This window comes from Microcaecilia unicolor, chromosome 4, assembly GCF_901765095.1.
Source record: "Microcaecilia unicolor chromosome 4, aMicUni1.1, whole genome shotgun sequence".
NCBI classification, from domain to species: domain Eukaryota; kingdom Metazoa; phylum Chordata; class Amphibia; order Gymnophiona; family Siphonopidae; genus Microcaecilia; species Microcaecilia unicolor.
This window is the reverse complement of record NC_044034.1, coordinates 259,197,487-259,217,016: the sequence shown is the minus strand read 5'-3', so window position 1 is coordinate 259,217,016 and position 19,530 is coordinate 259,197,487. Positions and strand designations below refer to the sequence as shown.

General features: G+C 42.6%; 1 protein-coding gene across 1 annotated transcript in view; it reads left to right on the top strand.

Annotated features, from left to right (window-relative positions):
* Positions 1-19,530, top strand: part of TGFBRAP1 (transforming growth factor beta receptor associated protein 1) — a 104,530-nt gene that overhangs the window by 33,855 nt on the left and 51,145 nt on the right. Inside the window, 2 exon segments of the mRNA XM_030201455.1 lie at positions 3,357-3,439; positions 12,571-12,912. Of these exon segments, the coding sequence (XP_030057315.1) occupies positions 3,357-3,439; positions 12,571-12,912 (425 nt within the window).

The following is a 19,530-nucleotide window of genomic DNA, read 5'->3' as shown; positions in this document are numbered from 1 at the left end:
TGCTGTTTCAATGATTGATTGTTAGTAAGATCACCAGACTTTAGTCATGCATACTGCAGTTGAAAACAGATTTGATTCAATTCTTGTAAATGGGAAGTATACCAAGGAAAAGGTTTTCTACCAGAGATGCAAAAGAATCTAAAACTCCAAAAACTAAGGAATTCCATTTGGGAAAACATAATGTCAGGTTTAAGTGACTCAAATGTTAAATTGTGAGTAACCTGTGATAATAAATTCTCTATCAGTTTTGCCCCTAGAAACAAACATTTTTTGCATTTTGACCTAGTACATGGTCTAGACCAGTGTTTCTCAACTGGTGTGTCGTGAACACACAAAGCTGTGCAGTTTTTGTTGTTGTTGTTGTTTTGGTAGCATTGTATCTCTCCACGTTCCCTTTTTTCCCCTTCTCTCGCGTGGCGGATCCAGAACCTCACCCTCTTCTAACCGCCTGCCCTCCGTGACTCCTCCAACACCTCTTCTTGGTCAGCCCCCTTCCCTGGCAGTCAACCCTCTCCTCTTCACCAGCAATGGCAGTCATAGCAAATTGCTGGGCCAACCTGGTGCCTTTCCTTTGCATCGGTCTCGCACCTCTGATGCAACTTCCTGTTCCTTAGTGTCCCTCCAGCCCAGCCCAGAAAGATACTGATGGGTTGTGCACTCCTTCCAGCAGGTGGAGACTGAGAATTCTGACTCTCGTGAGAGACAATAAGATCCCTGGCTATCTATAGTAAGATCTATTATTCTCAGTCTCCAGCTGGAAGGTGGTAAGCCCTTTGTCTCTTATACTTCTTGTGGTATTTCGCTTGTTTGCACATACTAACCAGTGTGTTAATTAGACCTAAATATACTGAATTATTAACATTTATTTATATACTGCTAATACAACAAGGTTCTAAGCAGTTTACAAGTAGAAAAGAAAACCAAGATAATCATTTGGGAATTACAATTAGAATACAAGCTATATAAAAAGTGCCATTACAGTACTAAATACAAAAACAATACACTTAATCTAAAATTAACATTGAAAATATCTGTTAAATAGCAAGGTCTTCGTAAGGGGATTGCAGAAGAAAGGGCGGGGGAGGGGGAGAGGGAATGCTAGGGGGGGAAGGAGGTGGGGATAAAAAACGGGTTTTGTAGGTGATAATGTAAAGCGTTGAAGTTACAATAAAAACCATTTATTAACAAAAAAAAGGGCGGGTGGGGTTACAGAGTTGGGGAGGGGTTAACAGTTCAAAAATTACTTGATGATGTAACCACTATTGGGTTGGCACTCAGATGGTTTTGTTAACAAGGTTGTTTCGTTTTACTTGTAAACTGAATGTGGCGACTGTTCACTGTGCTGAGTCATCAATAAAAAATTGTTGAAACATAAATAGCAAGGTCTTCACATTTTTCCTGAAATCTAAATAGGAATTTGAATGATCAAAGAATAAGGCAATTACAGTAATTGAATTACAGTAAAAATTGTACAGAAACTATCCGGACATTAAAAATGCCTTTTCTTCTTATCAAAGCATTTCAAAAGCATTTTTGACCACCATGTTTACCAGAGAACACAATGACAAGGTGTAATTAAAATTACTCCACAATTTTGTGAAAGTCATTGCCACAGTTTTAGTTACATAAAGAGCCAACTTAATCCTGCTCAACTGACTCTAACCATCTTGATGTGATAATTCACGAAGAGTAGAGACCATAGCTACAAAAATTTGAGTATCATCAGCAGATGGTCACCGCATCTTTAAAAAGATATAGTGGAATTAGAAAAGGTGCAGAGAAGGGCAACAAAAATGATAAAGGGGATGGGACGACTTCCCTATGAGGAAAGGCTAAAGTGGCTGGGGCTCTTCAGCTTGGAGAAAAGGCGGCTGAGGGGAGATATGATAGAGGTCTATAAAATAATGAGTGGAGTTGAACGGGTAGATGTGAAGCGTCTGTTCACGCTTTCCAAAAATACTAGGACTTAGGGGGCATACGATGAAGCTACAATGTAGTAAATTTAAAACGAATCAGAGAAAATGTTTCTTCACTCAACGTGTAATTAAACTCTGGAATTTGTTGCCAGAGAATGTGGTAAAGGCGGTTAGCTTAGCGGAGTTTAAAAAAGGTTTGGATAGCTTCCTAAAGGAAAAGTCCATAGACCATTATAAAATGGACTTGGGGAAAATCCACTATTTCTGGGATAAGCAGTATAAAATGTTTTGTACATTTTTGGGATCTTGCCGGGTATTTGTGACCTGGATTGGCCACTGTTGGAAGCAGGATGCTGGGCTCGATGGACCTTTGGTCTTTCCCAGTATGGCAATACTAATGTACTTGTACAATAATTTCCAACTCTGATAAAAGCTTTTAAATTGGCAGTAAAATATTACATAACATGGCAGCAAGAGTAAATCCATGTAGGATGGCCATATTCATGAGATACAAGGACGAGGTATTAATCACAGTTCTAACCTGTGCACCCCGACTCTCAAGATGAGACTGAAATCAACTCCATAGAGTAGAAGCAATGTCAAACTGGAAAAGATGACTTAGAAGGATTGTTTCTGGGCATTTTGTAGACTACATATGCCACTGCACAGATGTAATGCACAGTTGTGAGGTGGAATGAAGGGATATAACTTTTTCTGTTGTACTTTTCAGTTAAAATGCTTTGACAACAATATATGGAGCAAGGCAAGTTCATGGTCAGTCTGCAATTTTCTGAGTCGCGCCTGGAGCTCCATTAGATAAAGGAATAGGAGCCAAAGCAGTATAGCTCACCTACTCATCTCTGCCTTCTGCTTGGTAGACATCTTGTAATGTTCTGCCTGTAATTTAGGGCTGGTTAATGTTTTGCCTTAATTTCTTAGACCTGGATTTCCAAACCTGTCCTCAGGGGAACCTCAGCAGGTTAGATTTTTAGCGTTTCCGCAGTGGAAGGAGTACTTGAAGCTATATCTCAGGCATTTCATTGTGAATATCCTGAAAACCTGACTGGTTTGTAGGTCTCTGAAGGACAGATTTGGGAAACCACTGCCTTAATCTGATAACATCACTGTATGCTCATTGTACCCTTTTGAGTTGAGAATATATATAGAGAGATATAGATAGATAGATAGATAGATAGATATTTAGATATATATAGTGCTGGGAAGTGCAGAGGCTTGGAGACTATCAAAATTGCTAATGAAAAGCAGAAATAACTATAGTATGTGATCCGTAATGAAAGATGTCCTAAAACCTCGGGCTTTTGTGAGCTGGAATCTGAAGCTACCTTTTTTGTATGCTGTGATGGGTGGCTAATAAGGTGCAGTTTTTGCAAGGGGTGTAGCATCTATTTCTCTGTCTAAATATATCTTTTTCTCTTGCAGGTAATGTACAGAAGAATCCTGCAACAGGCAGGATTTATACACTTTGCACAGCTTCGCTTTCCAGAAGCTAAAGAACTCTTCAGGTAATTGCCTGGAAGATTCCTTCAAACCCATCTTACGCACAGATAAGTTTACAAGCTTTTTGTGCAAAACCATTTTGCCCTTGTGTTGAAAATGAACCATGCTGTATTTTGTTATGCTTCAGATGGAAATTGCTCGCATTCACTTGAGAGGGGCTAAGGTATTTTTGATTTGGGACATTGTATGAGGAGTAACCAAACAGCTTCATCCTTCCAACACAGGTTTCTGAGGAGCTAGGCTTGGATCAGGCTTGATTGTTAGTGTCTGACACTGAGCTGTGTAGTGGCATTAATCCTCCTGGAAAATGCTGGCAGAATATAGCTTTTTAATTCTGAAGTTTTAATTCTGAATGTTAAGGCTTTCATATTTTGGCCGGCTCCTATGGATTTCCCCCTCTACTGCTAACAGCTCTTATGGTTACATCACAATGAACTCCTGGTTTTTCTACTACTTGGAGGAAGGGCGACCCTGCTACTATTGTTTCTGTAGCACTACTGGAGAGATACATATAAGAGACAGTCCAGTTCTGTGCAGTGCACAGTCAAATCACAAAGAGAGGACACGTTTTTTTTTTTTATAACTAGAGGCTGACCAAAGCCAGCGGTTTTGGTTCCGCCCAAATCCGCAGCTGAAAAATATCACTCTGTTTCGGCCGAAACCAAAACAAAAAAAGACTTACCCTCCCCGCCTGCCCTTCTCCTGGCAGGAAATGCTCACTGTTGTTCCCTCACCCCCACCATGCAGAATATGGTTCGTGCCACTTCCACCTCCCCCCCCCGGCAGCAGGCAGGAGTAAATAGGCTCCATTCCTGCCTTTGTAATAAGTGATGGTCTAGTAAATGAATAAATGATAAACGATAAGGGAGGGCCTACAGGATGGTTTCACATCCCAGGGGGGGCCCAAGTTTCTGTCGGGGGTGGGGATGTGGGAAGGGTGACAGTGCAATCCATTTTCTGCAGGAGGGGGACGTTAGCGGTTTCAGTTGTCCTCTAATTTTAACTGTGAATTGCTATTGCTGAGTCCACAGTTGGCTGCTTCTGATTATAGTATGTATACAGTGGGGGAAATAAGTATTTGATCCCTTGCTGATTTTGTAAGTTTGCCCACTGACAAAGACATGAGCAGCCCATAATTGAAGGGTAGGTTATTGGTAACAGTGAGAGATAGCACATCACAAATTAAATCCGGAAAATCACATTGTGGAAAGTATATGAATTTATTTGCATTCTGCAGAGGGAAATAAGTATTTAATCCCTCTGGCAAACAAGACCTAATACTTGGTGGCAAAACCCTTGTTGGCAAGCACAGCGGTCAGACGTCTTCTGTAGTTGATGATGAGGTTTGCACACATGTCAGGAGGAATTTTGGTCCACTCCTCTTTGCAGATCATCTCTAAATCATTAAGAGTTCTGGGCTGTCGCTTGGCAACTCGCAGCTTCAGCTCCCTCCATAAGTTTTCAATGGGATTAAGGTCTGGTGACTGGCTAGGCCACTCCATGACCCTAATGTGCTTCTTCCTGAGCCACTCCTTTGTTGCCTTGGCTGTATGTTTTGGGTCATTGTCGTGCTGGAAGACCCAGCCACGACCCATTTTTAAGGCCCTGGCGGAGGGAAGGAGGTTGTCACTCAGAATTGTACGGTACATGGCCCCATCCATTCTCCCATTGATGCGGTGAAGTAGTCCTGTGCCCTTAGCAGAGAAACACCCCCAAAACATAACATTTCCACCTCCATGCTTGACAGTGGGGACGGTGTTCTTTGGGTCATAGGCAGCATTTCTCTTCCTCCAAACACGGCGAGTTGAGTTCATGCCAAAGAGCTCAATTTTTGTCTCATCTGACCACAGCACCTTCTCCCAATCACTCTCGGCATCATCCAGGTGTTCACTGGCAAACTTCAGACGGGCCATCACATGTGCCTTCCGGAGCAGGGGGACCTTGCGGGCACTGCAGGATTGCAATCCGTTATGTCGTAATGTGTTACCAATGGTTTTCGTGGTGACAGTGGTCCCAGCTGCCTTGAGATCATTGACAAGTTCCCCCCTTGTAGTTGTAGGCTGATTTCTAACCTTCCTCATGATCAAGGATACCCCACGAGGTGAGATTTTGCGTGGAGCCCCAGATCTTTGTCGATTGACAGTCATTTTGTACTTCTTCCATTTTCTTACTATGGCACCAACAGTTGTCTCCTTCTCGCCCAGCGTCTTACTGATGGTTTTGTAGCCCATTCCAGCCTTGTGCAGGTGTATGATCTTGTCCCTGACATCCTTAGACAGCTCCTTGCTCTTGGCCATTTTGTAGAGGTTAGAGTCTGACTGATTCACTGAGTCTGTGGACAGGTGTCTTTCATACAGGTGACCATTGCCGACAGCTGTCTGTCATGCAGGTAACGAGTTGATTTGGAGCATCTACCTGGTCTGTAGGGGCCAGATCTCTTACTGGTTGGTGGGGGATCAAATACTTATTTCCCTCTGCAGAATGCAAATAAATTCATATACTTTCCACAATGTGATTTTCCGGATTTAATTTGTGATGTGCTATCTCTCACTGTTACCAATAACCTACCCTTCAATTATGGGCTGCTCATGTCTTTGTCAGTGGGCAAACTTACAAAATCAGCAAGGGATCAAATACTTATTTCCCCCACTGTAGCTTCCTCTAGACTAGGGCAGGAAATTGTGAACTCTACCCCCCCGCCCCCCCCATATTTTTTTTTATAAATTTGGGTGCACGATTTTGCACTTAGCGTGCAAAGTTGTGCAATCAAGTTATAGAATGTCAGTTATGGGACTAGATTCTATATATTATGCTTAAAACTTTCGTGCTGAAATTATTATTAATTTGGATTTTACTAGCACCTTTTTCAGTAGCTGCTGAAGGTGAGTTGCATTCAGGTACACTGGGTATTTTGCCTAAGTGCATTCTATAAAGTACGCCTAAATTTCAGTGCAGGTTTATAGAATACGTTGAGCACCCATACACACCACTAAATTGAGTTGCAGGCAGTTACACCAAGTAAAACCTGATGTAAATGCCGACACCTAAATTAGGCACAGACCGGGTGTATTCTATAACAATGCGTATAGATTTTAGAAACACCCACAACCCGCCCATTCCACACCCATGGCCTCTATACGACTTAGAATTGACGTGCAGCACTTTATAGAAAATGCCTGGACAGTTCTGCATGTAAATTCTAATTAATGCAAATTAGTGTCCGTTGTCAATTATCAGCTCTGATTGTCTTGTTAACCAATTAGGTTATGCATATTTTTATGGAATACGCTTCGATTTCTGTGCGGAAATCTTGGCTCAGTACATAGAATCCGGGGGTATGTACATGTGAAGAAATGCAAAGTGATGCACTTAGGGTGTAGAAATCCACAGGAGATGTATGTGTTAGGCGGTGAGAGTCTTATATGTACGGACGGGGAGAGGGATCTTGGGGTGATAGTATCTGAGGATCTGAAGGTGACGAAATAGTGTGACAAGGCGGTGGCCGTAGCTAGAAGGTTGCTAGGCTGTATAGAGAGAGGTGTGACCAGCAGAAGAAAAGAGGGTTTAATGCCCCTGTATAAGTCATTGGTGAGGCCCCACCTGGAGTATTGTGTTCAGTTTTGGAGGCCGTATCTTGCTAAGGATGTAAAAAGAATTGACACGGTGCAAAGAAAAGCTACGAGAATGGTATGGGATTTGCGTTACAAGACATATGAGGAGAGACTTGCTGACCTGAACATGTATACCCTGGAGGAAAGGAGAAACAGGGGTGATATGATACAGACATTCAAATATTTGAAAGGTATTAATCCGCAAATGAACCTTTTCCATAGATGGGAAGGCGGTAGAACTAGAGGACATGAAATGAGATTGAAGGGGGGCAGACTCAAGAAAAATGTCAGGAAGTATTTTTTCACGGAGAGAGTGGTGGATGCTTAGAATGCCCTCCCGCGGGAGGTGGTGGAGATGAAAACGGTAACGGAATTCAAAAATGCGTGGGATAAACATGAAGGAATCCTGTTCAGAAGAAGTGGATCCTCAGAAGCTTAGCCAAGATTGGGTGGCAGAGCCGGTAGTGAGAGGCGGGGCTAGTGCTGGGCAAGATTTCTATGGTCTGTGCCCTGAAAATGGCAGGTACAAATCAAGGTAAGGTATACACAAAAAGTAGCACATATGAGTTTATCTTGTTGGGCAGACTGGATGGACCGTGCAAGTCTTTTTCTGTCGTCATCTACTATGTTACTATGTATAATAATTGGCAAATGGTACTAATTGGCACTAATTTGCAGTTACAAATATAACTGCCTTTAGTTAATATTCTGCAAATTGTTGTACAAAATCCATAGTGCACAACTGCAAGGGGGTGTGGGTGGGTTAGGGGCGGGTCTTGCACTTAGGCACATGGATTCTAGAATACTAGCAATTACACAGTTAACTGTCAAAAGTTAGGCACAAGCATTTACACCAGCCGTTGAACTGGTGTAAGTGCTCAGTCTAAAGTTAGGCATGCAACTGCGAACTTAAGCTGATATTCTATAACAGCAATCATGCAAATAATTGCCTGAATAGAATGGATCAGCCTGGTGCCTAACTTTTGGCGAACCTTTGAGAAATACCCATGTCTGCATTAGCCAAAAGAACATTTATACTCGCCAAATGTTTAGCATATGAAGTCAGAGAATTTGGAAAAAAATTGGGACATTTTTCAAGTTTGGCTTATGCTGAGGTTGTTGAGGAGAGGGGCATGGGAGGAAAGTCATAGTTTTCTGGTAAATCTGATATCCCACAGATTAAGATGAAAATAGGAGGAGTCCCACTTTGTTATGGTACAGTGTCTGTAGAAAGTCTAAATCCCTTCCAGCATGTTCACCTTTGGTTGCTGTATAGTGTGGAAGTAAAATGTACCAAAACAGTGTTTTGTTCCATGTAGTCACATGTCCTATCCCTAAATAACCAAGTGGAAAATATATTCCAGAAATCCTTAGAAAATGAAGTAGAAAAAAGAATGGAATAGTTTGGGGTTAAATGTTCACCCCCTTGTACTCCTATAGCACTTCCTTCAGAAGCACATAACAAGTGAATTGGCCCCGATGATGACAGGATGAGTTCTGCATTTCTTATTGGTTCCCTCTGCTGGGTAGCACAACCATGAGCACCAAGGAGCTGGGACCAAGTTGTGAAAAGGCACAGATCACAGGATTGTTACAGAGTCCCTTAAAATATTCTTTGGGCATGCTCAGGATGATTAAGAAGTGAAAGATGTATGGCACCCACCGAGACCCTGCATACATCAGGCCATCACGCCAATACAGGTGACCAAGGAAGAGTAATCAGGTAGGCAACCAAGAGGCCAGTGGCAACTTTAAAACAAGCTATAGGCTTCTGTGGCCAAGACTGATCAAAATGTGCATGTAGTAACATTCCAAGCACCATTCCATGAACCTAGCCTCTATGGTACTACTACTACTATTTAACATTTCTAGAGCGCTACAAAGTGTACGCAGCGCTGTACAAACACAGAAGAAAGACAGTCCCTGTTCAAAGAGCTTACAATCTAATAGACAAAAAGTAAAGCATTTAAATTTAAAATATTTAAGCAGTCAAGCACAAGAGAACAGTCACAGAAGGACTGAAGATGTTGAAGGGTGGTCAGTGTGATTAGGTGTAACTCTGGTTGGAGTGGTGGGAGAAGGTGATAGAAGAATAGAAATGGGTGAGGTAAAGTAATGAGTGGGTTGATAGGGAGGTTATATAAGACATGTTACTCTAGGGGTGGGTGGGTAGAGGGGTAGTGTGGGCGGGATTAAGTCTAAAGCAGGAGAAGGTATTCTCTGCAGCCTATCTGTGAGATGGAAAATGCTCTCTGAAGCTGCTGCTATAAGTTGTTAGTTTTCTCTCCCTGAAAGAGATCCAAGCCACACCCACGAAGTTCAAACTGTCAGTGGGGAGGGGGAGGGGAGGAAATGGCAGTGCTTGATGAAAAAGAAAGCCATTACTCAAAGCTCACCTTGGAACTCATCTGAAGTATGCAAAGGAACACTCAGGGTATAAAGTAGCTGTGTGGCTGAAGGTATTGTGGTCTATCAGAACCTAAGTAGAACTTTTTGGCCAGAATGCACAATGTTACCTTTGCTGCAAACCCAACATATTACCCAGAAAACACAGTCCCTACTTGGAAGCATGGTGGCGCCAGCAGCATCATATTATTTGAATGTTTCTCACTGGCAAAGTTTGGGCATTTCTCAGGACAGAAAGGTTAGTGAATACAGAACATTAAGAAAAGTCCTCTTGCCCTTTGCAAGAAATCTGAAAGTGGGACAGAAAATCACCTTTCAGCATGACAGCGACCCAAAGCATACAGCCAGAGCTACAGTGCAATGGCTATGGAACAAAAAGATAAATGTCCTAGAATGGCCCGGTCAGAGCCCTGACCTCATTCCTGTTGAGAATTTGTGTTATGATTTGAAGATTGCTGTACATAAATGCTCCACAAGGAACTTGATAGATCTTGAACAGTTTCATAAAGAATTGTCTCATATTTACAAATCTAGGTGAGCAGAGTTGGTGGAGACATGTCACAACAGGCTTTCAAAGAGAGAATCACAGTTATTGACGATCATAACATTATACAGAAAGTACATAAAACAACTTTAAAATGGGAGCAGGACTTTTGGGTGCGGCTGTTTGGACACCTCCATTTGGGCACTGCCAATGAGGCACCTATACATATAAGTGCTGGACGTTTGGGCACCCAAAGACCTAAAAGTCTTGCTGGTCATCTGGGCTGTTCACTGCCTACTTTAGTGCTTCCCCAAGAGCCCCGGCAGGAGCTCTCCCCTGCCAACTTGCCTCGCTGACTCGCCTCGTCATGGCAGCATTTTCTCCTTTCCTTCTCCGCCTCCCTGAGCACCTGCTTCTGTTGTTGGGGAGGCACGGCAGAGAGGCAAGTCGGTGGGGGAGAGCTCCTGCCAGGACTCTCGCAGTTCCTGCTGAGGCTCTTGGGGCGGCACCGAGAGAGGTGGAGGAGAGACCAACTTTCCAGCTGGAGTTGCGCCAAAATGTCACGGGCATCCAACCAATGACACCCAATTGGCAGGGCACTAATGGGTGGGCCCAGTCAGCAGGGTCCAAAGGACTGGGCACAATTGGCTGGGTTCAACTGTCACATTCCCCCCCCCCCCCCCCCCTTATAACTCCCAACCCATCTATTTCTCAACCCAAAGCTGGCAAAAGTTTTTTTGCAATTCTTAATGTCACCAGAATCAAAATCTCTAATATTTTTATGTAAATGTTTATGCTGGGCTCAGTCACACTCTCGTGCCCATTATACCAAATCAAACACTGGAAAGGGTACACAGTCACCAAACATCATCGCACATGCCCTTCCTTCCTTCCATTTACAATGCGAGTTAACTCTGAATGTTATATAATGTAAAGACTTGTAGGAGAATGAAACTTATCTTAATTGGCGATGTGCGCTGACTGTAGCACCTCCAGACTCCATAAAACTAGTGCTTTGTGATTAAAAATCTCCGACTCCATAATAATCCCCAACGTGGAGCCACGTTTCACTTCAAAGCTTTTTCAAGGGAATTAATCTTCAATCTATCAAAAAAACAGGGGAGATATCTAAATGTGCTCCTCCCTGCAGTTAAAGTTTTTTTGCACCAAGTATTGAGTCAGGAATGTGGAATTTGTTCAGTTTTTGCATTTCAGTTTTGAGTTATGTTTGGGAATGTACTCTTTCTTAAAAGGTATGGAGTATGGTGGATTGATGAGTGGAAAAAACTCATTTTAAATGAACATAAGTGTGGTGAAGCATTGACACAACTGCATGGGAATAGTGTTGAAGGGAGTGTAGACTCTCTATAACCACTGTAAGCTTGGAGCATTGGCACACAAGTGTGTCCTTGAAAATAGAGAATATGTGGGTTTCCCTTTCAGCAGTTTCCTCTTAACCCCTACTACCTTATTGCCTTCCACAGCTTCTTTTATCTACATCGTCTACTTGCCCTTCTGCCCATGGTGCTGCAGAATTTCAGCTCTGCCCGATCGTTTGTACTCTCTCTCCTTCCTTTCCCATTTGCTCTCTTTTCCATCTTAGATCATCCCCTTTCCTTTTTTATGCTCTGTGTCGTCCTTTCCTCTTGTCAACCAGGCTGGAGATGGGCAGAGGGGTGGACATGGATGAAATGTTTTCCTCAAGCACTGCCCAAGCTGTCTCCTCTCCCATGGCATTTTATTACGACCACTGGTGTGAGTCATTAATAGGCCACAAGAAACTGATATGCTTCTGCTTGTTCTCTCCATCAGCTCTTGCTGAACCGAAGATGAAGTTTCTGATTGTTTTCAGGGTGGTGCCTGAATATTTGCATATGTTTTAAGTGCTAAGTGTCTGTGGCTTCTCAGGGCCACACTTGGGAGGAAGTACAGTTTCTGTGGGTGGTATCATGGAAGATCCTCAGTGTTGATGGGTTCTGTACCTTCTAGAAATGTGCATGGAATTATTTGGGGGGTTTATTGGCCCATTTTGGACTCTTTCTAGGTTCTTTTCAAAAGTGTTTTTAAATAATAAAAAAATGTATTGTGATAATTAGCTTTGCTTACACTGATTAATAGGTAAATTTGTGTTAAATTCATTTTGTCTCCATTGAACTTAAGGTGTGTTAATGAACCAAATGTGCACTAATGAATGTACATCCCTGTTACCCATAAAACCTTTTCTGGTTCATTGTGTAAATCAGTGGTTCCCAAACCTGGTCCTGGAGGCACCCCAGCCAGTCAGGTTTTCAGGATAGCCACAATGAACATTCATGAGAGATTTGCATGCAGTGGAGGCAGTGCATTCAAATCTCTCTCATGAATGTTCATTGTGGCTATCCTGAAAACCTGACTGGTTGGGGTGCCTCCAGGACCAGGTTTGGGAACCACTGGTGTAAATGGACAAAGATGTTGACCATAAAATATAGTCTGTGGACTTTTATTTGCACAGCACCTGCTAAAATACTATGATCCTGGCAGTGGCCTGGTAATGGTAAACATTCCCACAAATGCTCTCTCTGCCTTTGCTTTGCTGTGTGCCTATGTATACTTTCTCTTTTTTTTTGCTTCATTTAGTTTGACACTGTAATTGCAGAAGCGGCCGACTGGATGTCCGGGAGCTGATCTCCCTCTACCCTTTCCTTATGCCTTCGTCGGCCACATTCACCCGAGCGCACCCGCCTCTCCACGAGTATGCAGACTTGAACCACCTGACACAGGGGGACCAGGAAAAGATGACCCGATGCAAACGCTTCCTGATGAGTTACTTGAATGAAATTCGCAGCACTGAAGTGGCAAATGGCTATAAGGAAGACATTGACACTGCTCTGCTGAAGCTATATGCGGAAGCAAGCCATGAAAGCCTGCTGGATCTTCTGGTCTCTGAGAATTCCTGCATTGTAGCAGACAGTGCCACGTGGCTGGAGAAACACAAAAAGTAAGTAGTATGAAACATAGAAAATGATGGCAGATAAAGACCATATGTCCGATCCAGTCAGCCCATCCATACCATCAACTACCCCTTTCTCTTCCTTAAACTTTTATGTACTTGTCCCATAAAGCCAAAATGCATAGTTGAAGTCTCTGAAAGAGCTGGCCAATCTGCGGTTTCTTTTTATTCAGGTTTTTCAGGACCAGAGACCCCAAGCTTCATCGCCTGAGGTATATGTATCACAAAAGACAGTACCCATCCTGTAGAGAAAGCTAAGCGAGATTATTTGAAGGTTAAGTTGCTGCTTTTGCACTTCTGTTGTCTGAGCAAGAAAAAAGATTTAGTAGAAATCCCTTCCAAATAGTTCTTTAAATGAGATTTTTGAAGCCCTGTGTAGATTGAAGTGTGGCACAATATTGATGTTCTAAAAGCCATTGGGTTGGGTAGGAATCTCTTCACAAAGCTTGACTGTACAATCCTGATTATAAAACTACTACACTACATGTCTGGGAGTGTTGCATCTTGATAACTGATGTCTCGATTATTCAAAATTTCATAGATTGTTAAACATTTGGGATTGTCTCATTGATTTTTGTTCTGTCATTTCCCACAGAGTCTTGCCAACAATTAGGGATAATCAATCAATTGTAAACCCAGCACCCAAATTTCTCTATATAAAACGCACCTCCAACGTTCTAATGAAGCCTCACTTTCCCAACGTTCTAAAAGTGAGGTGGCTGAGATCGATTTTTGTCTATGAGTGTCTGCCCCGCCCACGCGTCAGACGTGGTGACGTAGAGGGCGGAGCAATGACACCGACCGTGTCGCGTTTCTGATTGGCTGTGCCTTGGGTAAAAAGCCTCAGATGACGTCGCCAGCCCAGATGCCACACACAAACCCGCGACCGGGTGAAGTCTCGGATGACGTCACCAGCCCAGACGCCCCACACAAAACCGCAAACAATTGGGGCAAATGTGAAAGCTGCAGTTGTCACACTGCCAGGGTGACTATGCAATCAAACAACCTCTCTCCCCGGCGCAATGAGCCCGTTTTTAAACACCGGCCCAGGAGATCCGCTTACCTCGCTGCAGCCACCCCAACTCCCGTTGTACATGTCGTCATTCTCCTCTCGCAACCCCAGCTCCTTCAGCCAGGCGTACTGGGGCAGAGAGATGAGCAGAGACATGGTGCGGGCAGCGGTAGCACTGCGAAAGGATCTCAGAAAGCGGCTGTGGAGCAGCACAGGCCGGCACCGTGCAATGCAAGAGAACAGCATGGCTCAACGCGAGGAGGACCATTAGCGGAGGGCGGCTTCCGCAAACCGCTGAACTCTCACACCCAATTGGTGGATTGCGACAACGCCTCCTGGTTCTGCACAAGGGATTGAAGGGTTTGGGCTCTGGCTCAGCCTTCTACTTCTCAGCACTTGCACTAGCGCACCGGGTTCTGCGGTTTTACGGTACAAGTAGATTTGACCCATTGGCGATTTCCAGTTCCCCATCTGAGAGTACTGAACCATTGACCATTCTTTCTCATTGAGGAAGGGGAGGGGGCGCGAGACGCTTAGAAAAATAGATCCAACAGATTGGAGTACTGGCTGAGATTTGCATGACAGACTCCCAGAGAGAGGGAGGGAGGGACCCCTGAACGTGAGAGAGAGGGAGGGAGGGGGGGGCAACGACCCGGAAGCTGGAAGGGGCTGGGGAAGGAAGGGGGGTTGGGGAAGGAAGACAGGTGGGAGGGGGGCCCCTGCAGCACACTCTCATTCACACTTGCACACACTCTCATTCTCACTCGCACACAGACAGTCTCACTCTATGTCACACACACACACTCGCACATTCACTCTGTCTCTCTCTCAAATATACACACTCCGAGGAAAACCTTGCTAGCGCCCGTTTCATTTGTCTCAGAAACGGGCCTTTTTTACTAGTATCTCATAAATGCAGAGGATGTACTTTTCCTTGATCCCAGCAGTGACTCTTTTCACAAAGACAGAGCTTAGTGATTCGCTGAAATCGTCATCAGTCCAATTATAACTCATCCCTTTAATATATTACAAAAACTTTTAAATATTTTTTAAAAAGCTACTTAGCTTTATCAGCAGAATATTAATCAGCTGAAGGACCCAGTGTGAAAAGAGTCACTGCTGAGGTCAAGGAAAAGTATATCCACTGCATTTGCGTGCTGGGTTTATAATTGATTTGACCATTACCCCTACTGTGGAATTATAGACTTATGAAATTGATTTATCAACAATTAGGGATATGCAGGCAAAAAAAAATATTTTTCCTTGTCATTTCAGAGCTAAGCCATTTGTATTTATTAAAAAAAAATGGTTTAGAGTGATACCAGTAGTGTGTGCACTGTTGAGAGCATGAGAAAAGGCATGAAATCTCTGTCTTTTCTATCAATTTTGTTTTTAAAATGATATAAAATGACATGGAGTAGATCTCAACAACAACATATCCTATTGTTGAATGCACATCTCTGCCCAATACTCCTTCCTGTTGCAGTGTTGAGTTGAAATCTGAGCCTCCCAGCAAGGTTACCACTGTTGTCACCTCTGAGATCTTTCCCAGCTTAGGACATTTTATTGCATAAAAAAGAAAAAAAATGGTAGACGCTGTAAGCCTTTGAAGTATATGCCATTTCTCACCAACAATGCCTTCTAATGATAGTGGTGAGAAAAGAAATAGATTTATAAAGATGTGAGGGATGTTGTGGGAGTTGACAGAACAAGAATTGATGATAAGAGAAATGTCTAGTTCAGTTGCATTCCTGTCACTGTATGCATTGTTGGACCTACAAAATTAGTATGTTAAAAAGGCGGGTTGTGTACCTATTGCAAAATTCTCTTTCTGGAATTTACTGTGGCTGTTATAGAAGACTGTATTTCATTTCATTTTATTTCACTTTCTATACCGCCCTTACTAACTGGCAGATTAGGGCAGTATACAGACTAAAAAATTACAAATATATAATAGGAAAGGAATTACAATTTGGCTAGAAAAGAAAACTGATATACTCGGACAAAGTTAAGTTATAAGGAAAATTGGATGGGAGGTAGGTAGGTAAGTGGGTCGTCATTGACAGAGAGGGGAAGGAAAATAAGGGGAACAAGTGAAAAAGAGCAAACCCTGACAGATAGACGACACTCCTCTATGCAGAGCCAAAAGCAAGGGTAAAAAGGCAGGTTTCAAAACAATCTTAACTTTGTTTCAGGGATGATTCTGCATGTATAGCTAGAACCATTGTGTTCCAAGAAAATGGTAAAGTGCAAAAGAAAGCTCTGTTCCTGGTGGATTTCAAGAATAGCCTGTTTTGAGCCTGGGAGTACCAGGCTATGATCATTTAGGGATCGAAGAACATGAGATGGAGAATAGGGGATCGTTAAAGAAGATAAATATTCAGGTAAACCTACCCGAAGCACTTTAAAAGTGAGGCATAATGATTTATAAATGATGCATTGTTCCACTGGAAGTTAGTGGTGACTTTGAAGAAGAGGAGAGATGTGATCAGAGTGACGGGCATGACATAGAAATCCTCATAGCAGTGTTTTGGAGTGTTTGCAACTTCTTTATACGAAAATGGGGACAACCAAGATACACGATATTACAATAATCTAACCTGGGAATAAGCAAAGAAAGAATAAAAGAGAGTGGAAGGTGTCGTGGTCAATGTTGCATCTAACTGAGCGTAATTTCTTGAGAATGTGGAAACCAGCTTTGCAAACTACGGAGATCTGTAGTGTGAAACTCAGTTTGGAATCCAAAGTAACCCCCAAATAGCAAAAAGAATTAACAAATTGAATAGTTGTCCCGAAAAGGTTGAGAGCAAGGTTTAGGCTCTGGGAGCAAGCAACTATTTTTTCTGTGTTCAGAACCAAGTGATGTGAAGCAAGCCAATGGGAGATAGTTTCAAGACGGTCTTGGAGAGCTGTGGTATCAGGAGAATAAGGGTTTGTAGGAAAAATCAATAGGATGTCATCGGCATACAAGTGACAAGAGATACCCACAGACTGAATCAGAGCAGCAAGAGGACACAAGTATAAAGTAAAGGGAGAGAGGATGGAATCCTGGGGAACACCACGAGATAAGGGGCGAGATGAAGAGACCGAAGAGGATTGATCTGTAAGAAAAGAAGTGAACCAGGCTAGAACTGGCCCAGATTCCCTAAAGCAGTAAGTTGTGACAACAAGAATATGTGATTTACCAGATCAAAGGCGACAGAGAGGTCTAAAGAGATAGCAAGTACGGTTTTATGTTTATCAAAATGAGAGTAGACTTCACTTAAAAGCGCTGCTAAAACTGTTTCTGTACTAAAATGAGATCTGAAGCCGGATTGCTTGGGGTGGAGTGCCTTGGTTTTGTCCACAAAGTCTGACAGTTGGACAAAAACAACTTTCTCAGGAAGTTTTGACAGGAAGCACAAGTTGGACACTGGGCGATAATGTGCTGACACTGATGGATCAAGAGACTGTTTCTTAAGGAGAGGATAAACTACTGCTGACTTCCAAATGTGTGAGGTACCTGACCTGTGAAAAGACTTGTATTGATAACAGAATTTATCCTGTAATGCTTCCTGAATGTGTGAGTGGAATTCACTTTTTTTTCTCATCCTGCAGTTCATCCATCTTCTAAGGATGATAACAGCAACGGTTCTGCACCTCAGGCTGCTTTTTTTTTTTCTTTCTGCTGACCCAGACTATCCTGTATGGTTCAAAGTAGAACACACTGGCCCAGATAGAAAAGGTGGGGTGGGGGTGGAAATATGGCCTGAAGCACTACACTGCTGTCCTCACATGCTGCGTAAACAAGGATATGAAGGGGAAGGTAAAGCAATGGTGTCCTTAATGTCCTCCCTATTAATAAGGTTGGTAATACAAATTGTGAGTCAAGGGAGACATATTCAATTTCCTTTTTCCACATTGTGAATCTAACTGTGGATGAGCAGGCAGCTGATAACTGGTCAATTATTTAGCCAGTATATGAAATAAATGCATTTCTCATTTTTGAGATCTCATTTTTGAGATCAATGGAATCTTTTAGATTAGAAGCCGCAACAGATGTAGTGGTACATTTGGAAGGACTGTCAGTATCTGAATGTACCTGGGGGAACTGAACCTATTAGAAGGTTGTGTGTGTGTGTGGGGGGGGGGGGGGGGGGTTAAAGTCTAATAAATTCAGAAAAATGTTGGTGCTACATTTTTTTAGAATGAATAGGAAGTATGCCCAGTAAGCTACCTGTAAGAAAATTTTAATTGTAGAGCTAGTGCTGTGCACTTGATATGGAAACGTAATATTGTTATCGCCAAAAAGTCAGTCAATCCAATTTGACTGTTCTGTTTTGTTTCCAAGTCAGAATTTTCTAGGGAAGGACCACATGGAAAATGGGCTTTCTGAGTAGGAATGATTGCAGAGGCCTCTGAAGAGAAAATGATCATAACTGTCTCTTGAGATTTATTCTAGTGTTATGGCGAGTCTGTAAACTTATCTGGCCTTCCAGGAATTTAAGGATCTAGAGCTACTTAGGGCACAGTATCATGAGTGTAAGGCAGACTCGCCAGTATCCTTAGTTCCTACCTGATCAGTTCCTACCTGATCAGCAACATCTGTTTTGTTGTGTTTTTTTTTTTAAGATTATGTTCATACAATTTAGACAGGTTGCATTCTTGTCAGCAATCATGACCTATTTTCTTTCTCTGGAGGTATTTTTGTGCTTCTCAGACATGATTGTTCAAAAGTTCTCAGGCAGTGAGGACTTTTTAGATGGGCCCTTAGTTAAAAGGCAGTGACATCTGTTAACTCCAGTCATTCTGACTGGCAATTCTTGGGTTCTTCCTCAGATGCTCCATCTCCTGGCCTCAGGAAGTGCTGGGAGACACTTAAAACGCCTGTTGCTAGTTTTTTACTCCTCTTAAAGTCAATGAAAAGTAGGTGGCACACGCAGTCCTGCTCTGCAGACCAGCAAACAAAACTTGAGGCAGGAATGGACAAGGCGGTAATGCCATTGATTGGAAGGCTGAGATTCAGCACAAGACTGCAGCAGGCAGGAGCCATTGGTTGGATTCTTTGCAACTATAAGCAGCTCCTGATGGATGCTGGGGTGGGAGTGGAACAGAACAAGATATTTAAAATAATTGGAAGTCATATGTAGAACAGCAAGAAAAATTCTGAAAATCAACAGAGCAACATAATCTGCTTGAGAATATTGTAAGTGTTCTCATAAGACAGCATGCCTTTTATAAGAGAGACTCATTTTACATGAACTGCATGTGATGTATGTTTTGGTTACGTTGCTAGCTGAACTGGAGACTACTGTTACATTGCAGACCTTATCTAGTGTAAAAAGGTCAGCCAAGGGGATCACCATTGCAAAACCACCTTAATGTGCTGGTTTTGTACAATGAAACTTCAGCTCGATTTTATAAAAGATCTTGGGAATATATATGACCATCTCTGAGAAAAGGTGCTTAAAGTCACCAGAAACAACCAATGACGTTTTAATGAATTCTGTTTGATCAAACAATTTGTAATACAACAGTCCAAACTCCATCCTTTTATGTGAAAAAATAAAAAAAGTTACAGAAGTTCAAACATGTAACTTTTGCAGATTGCTTAT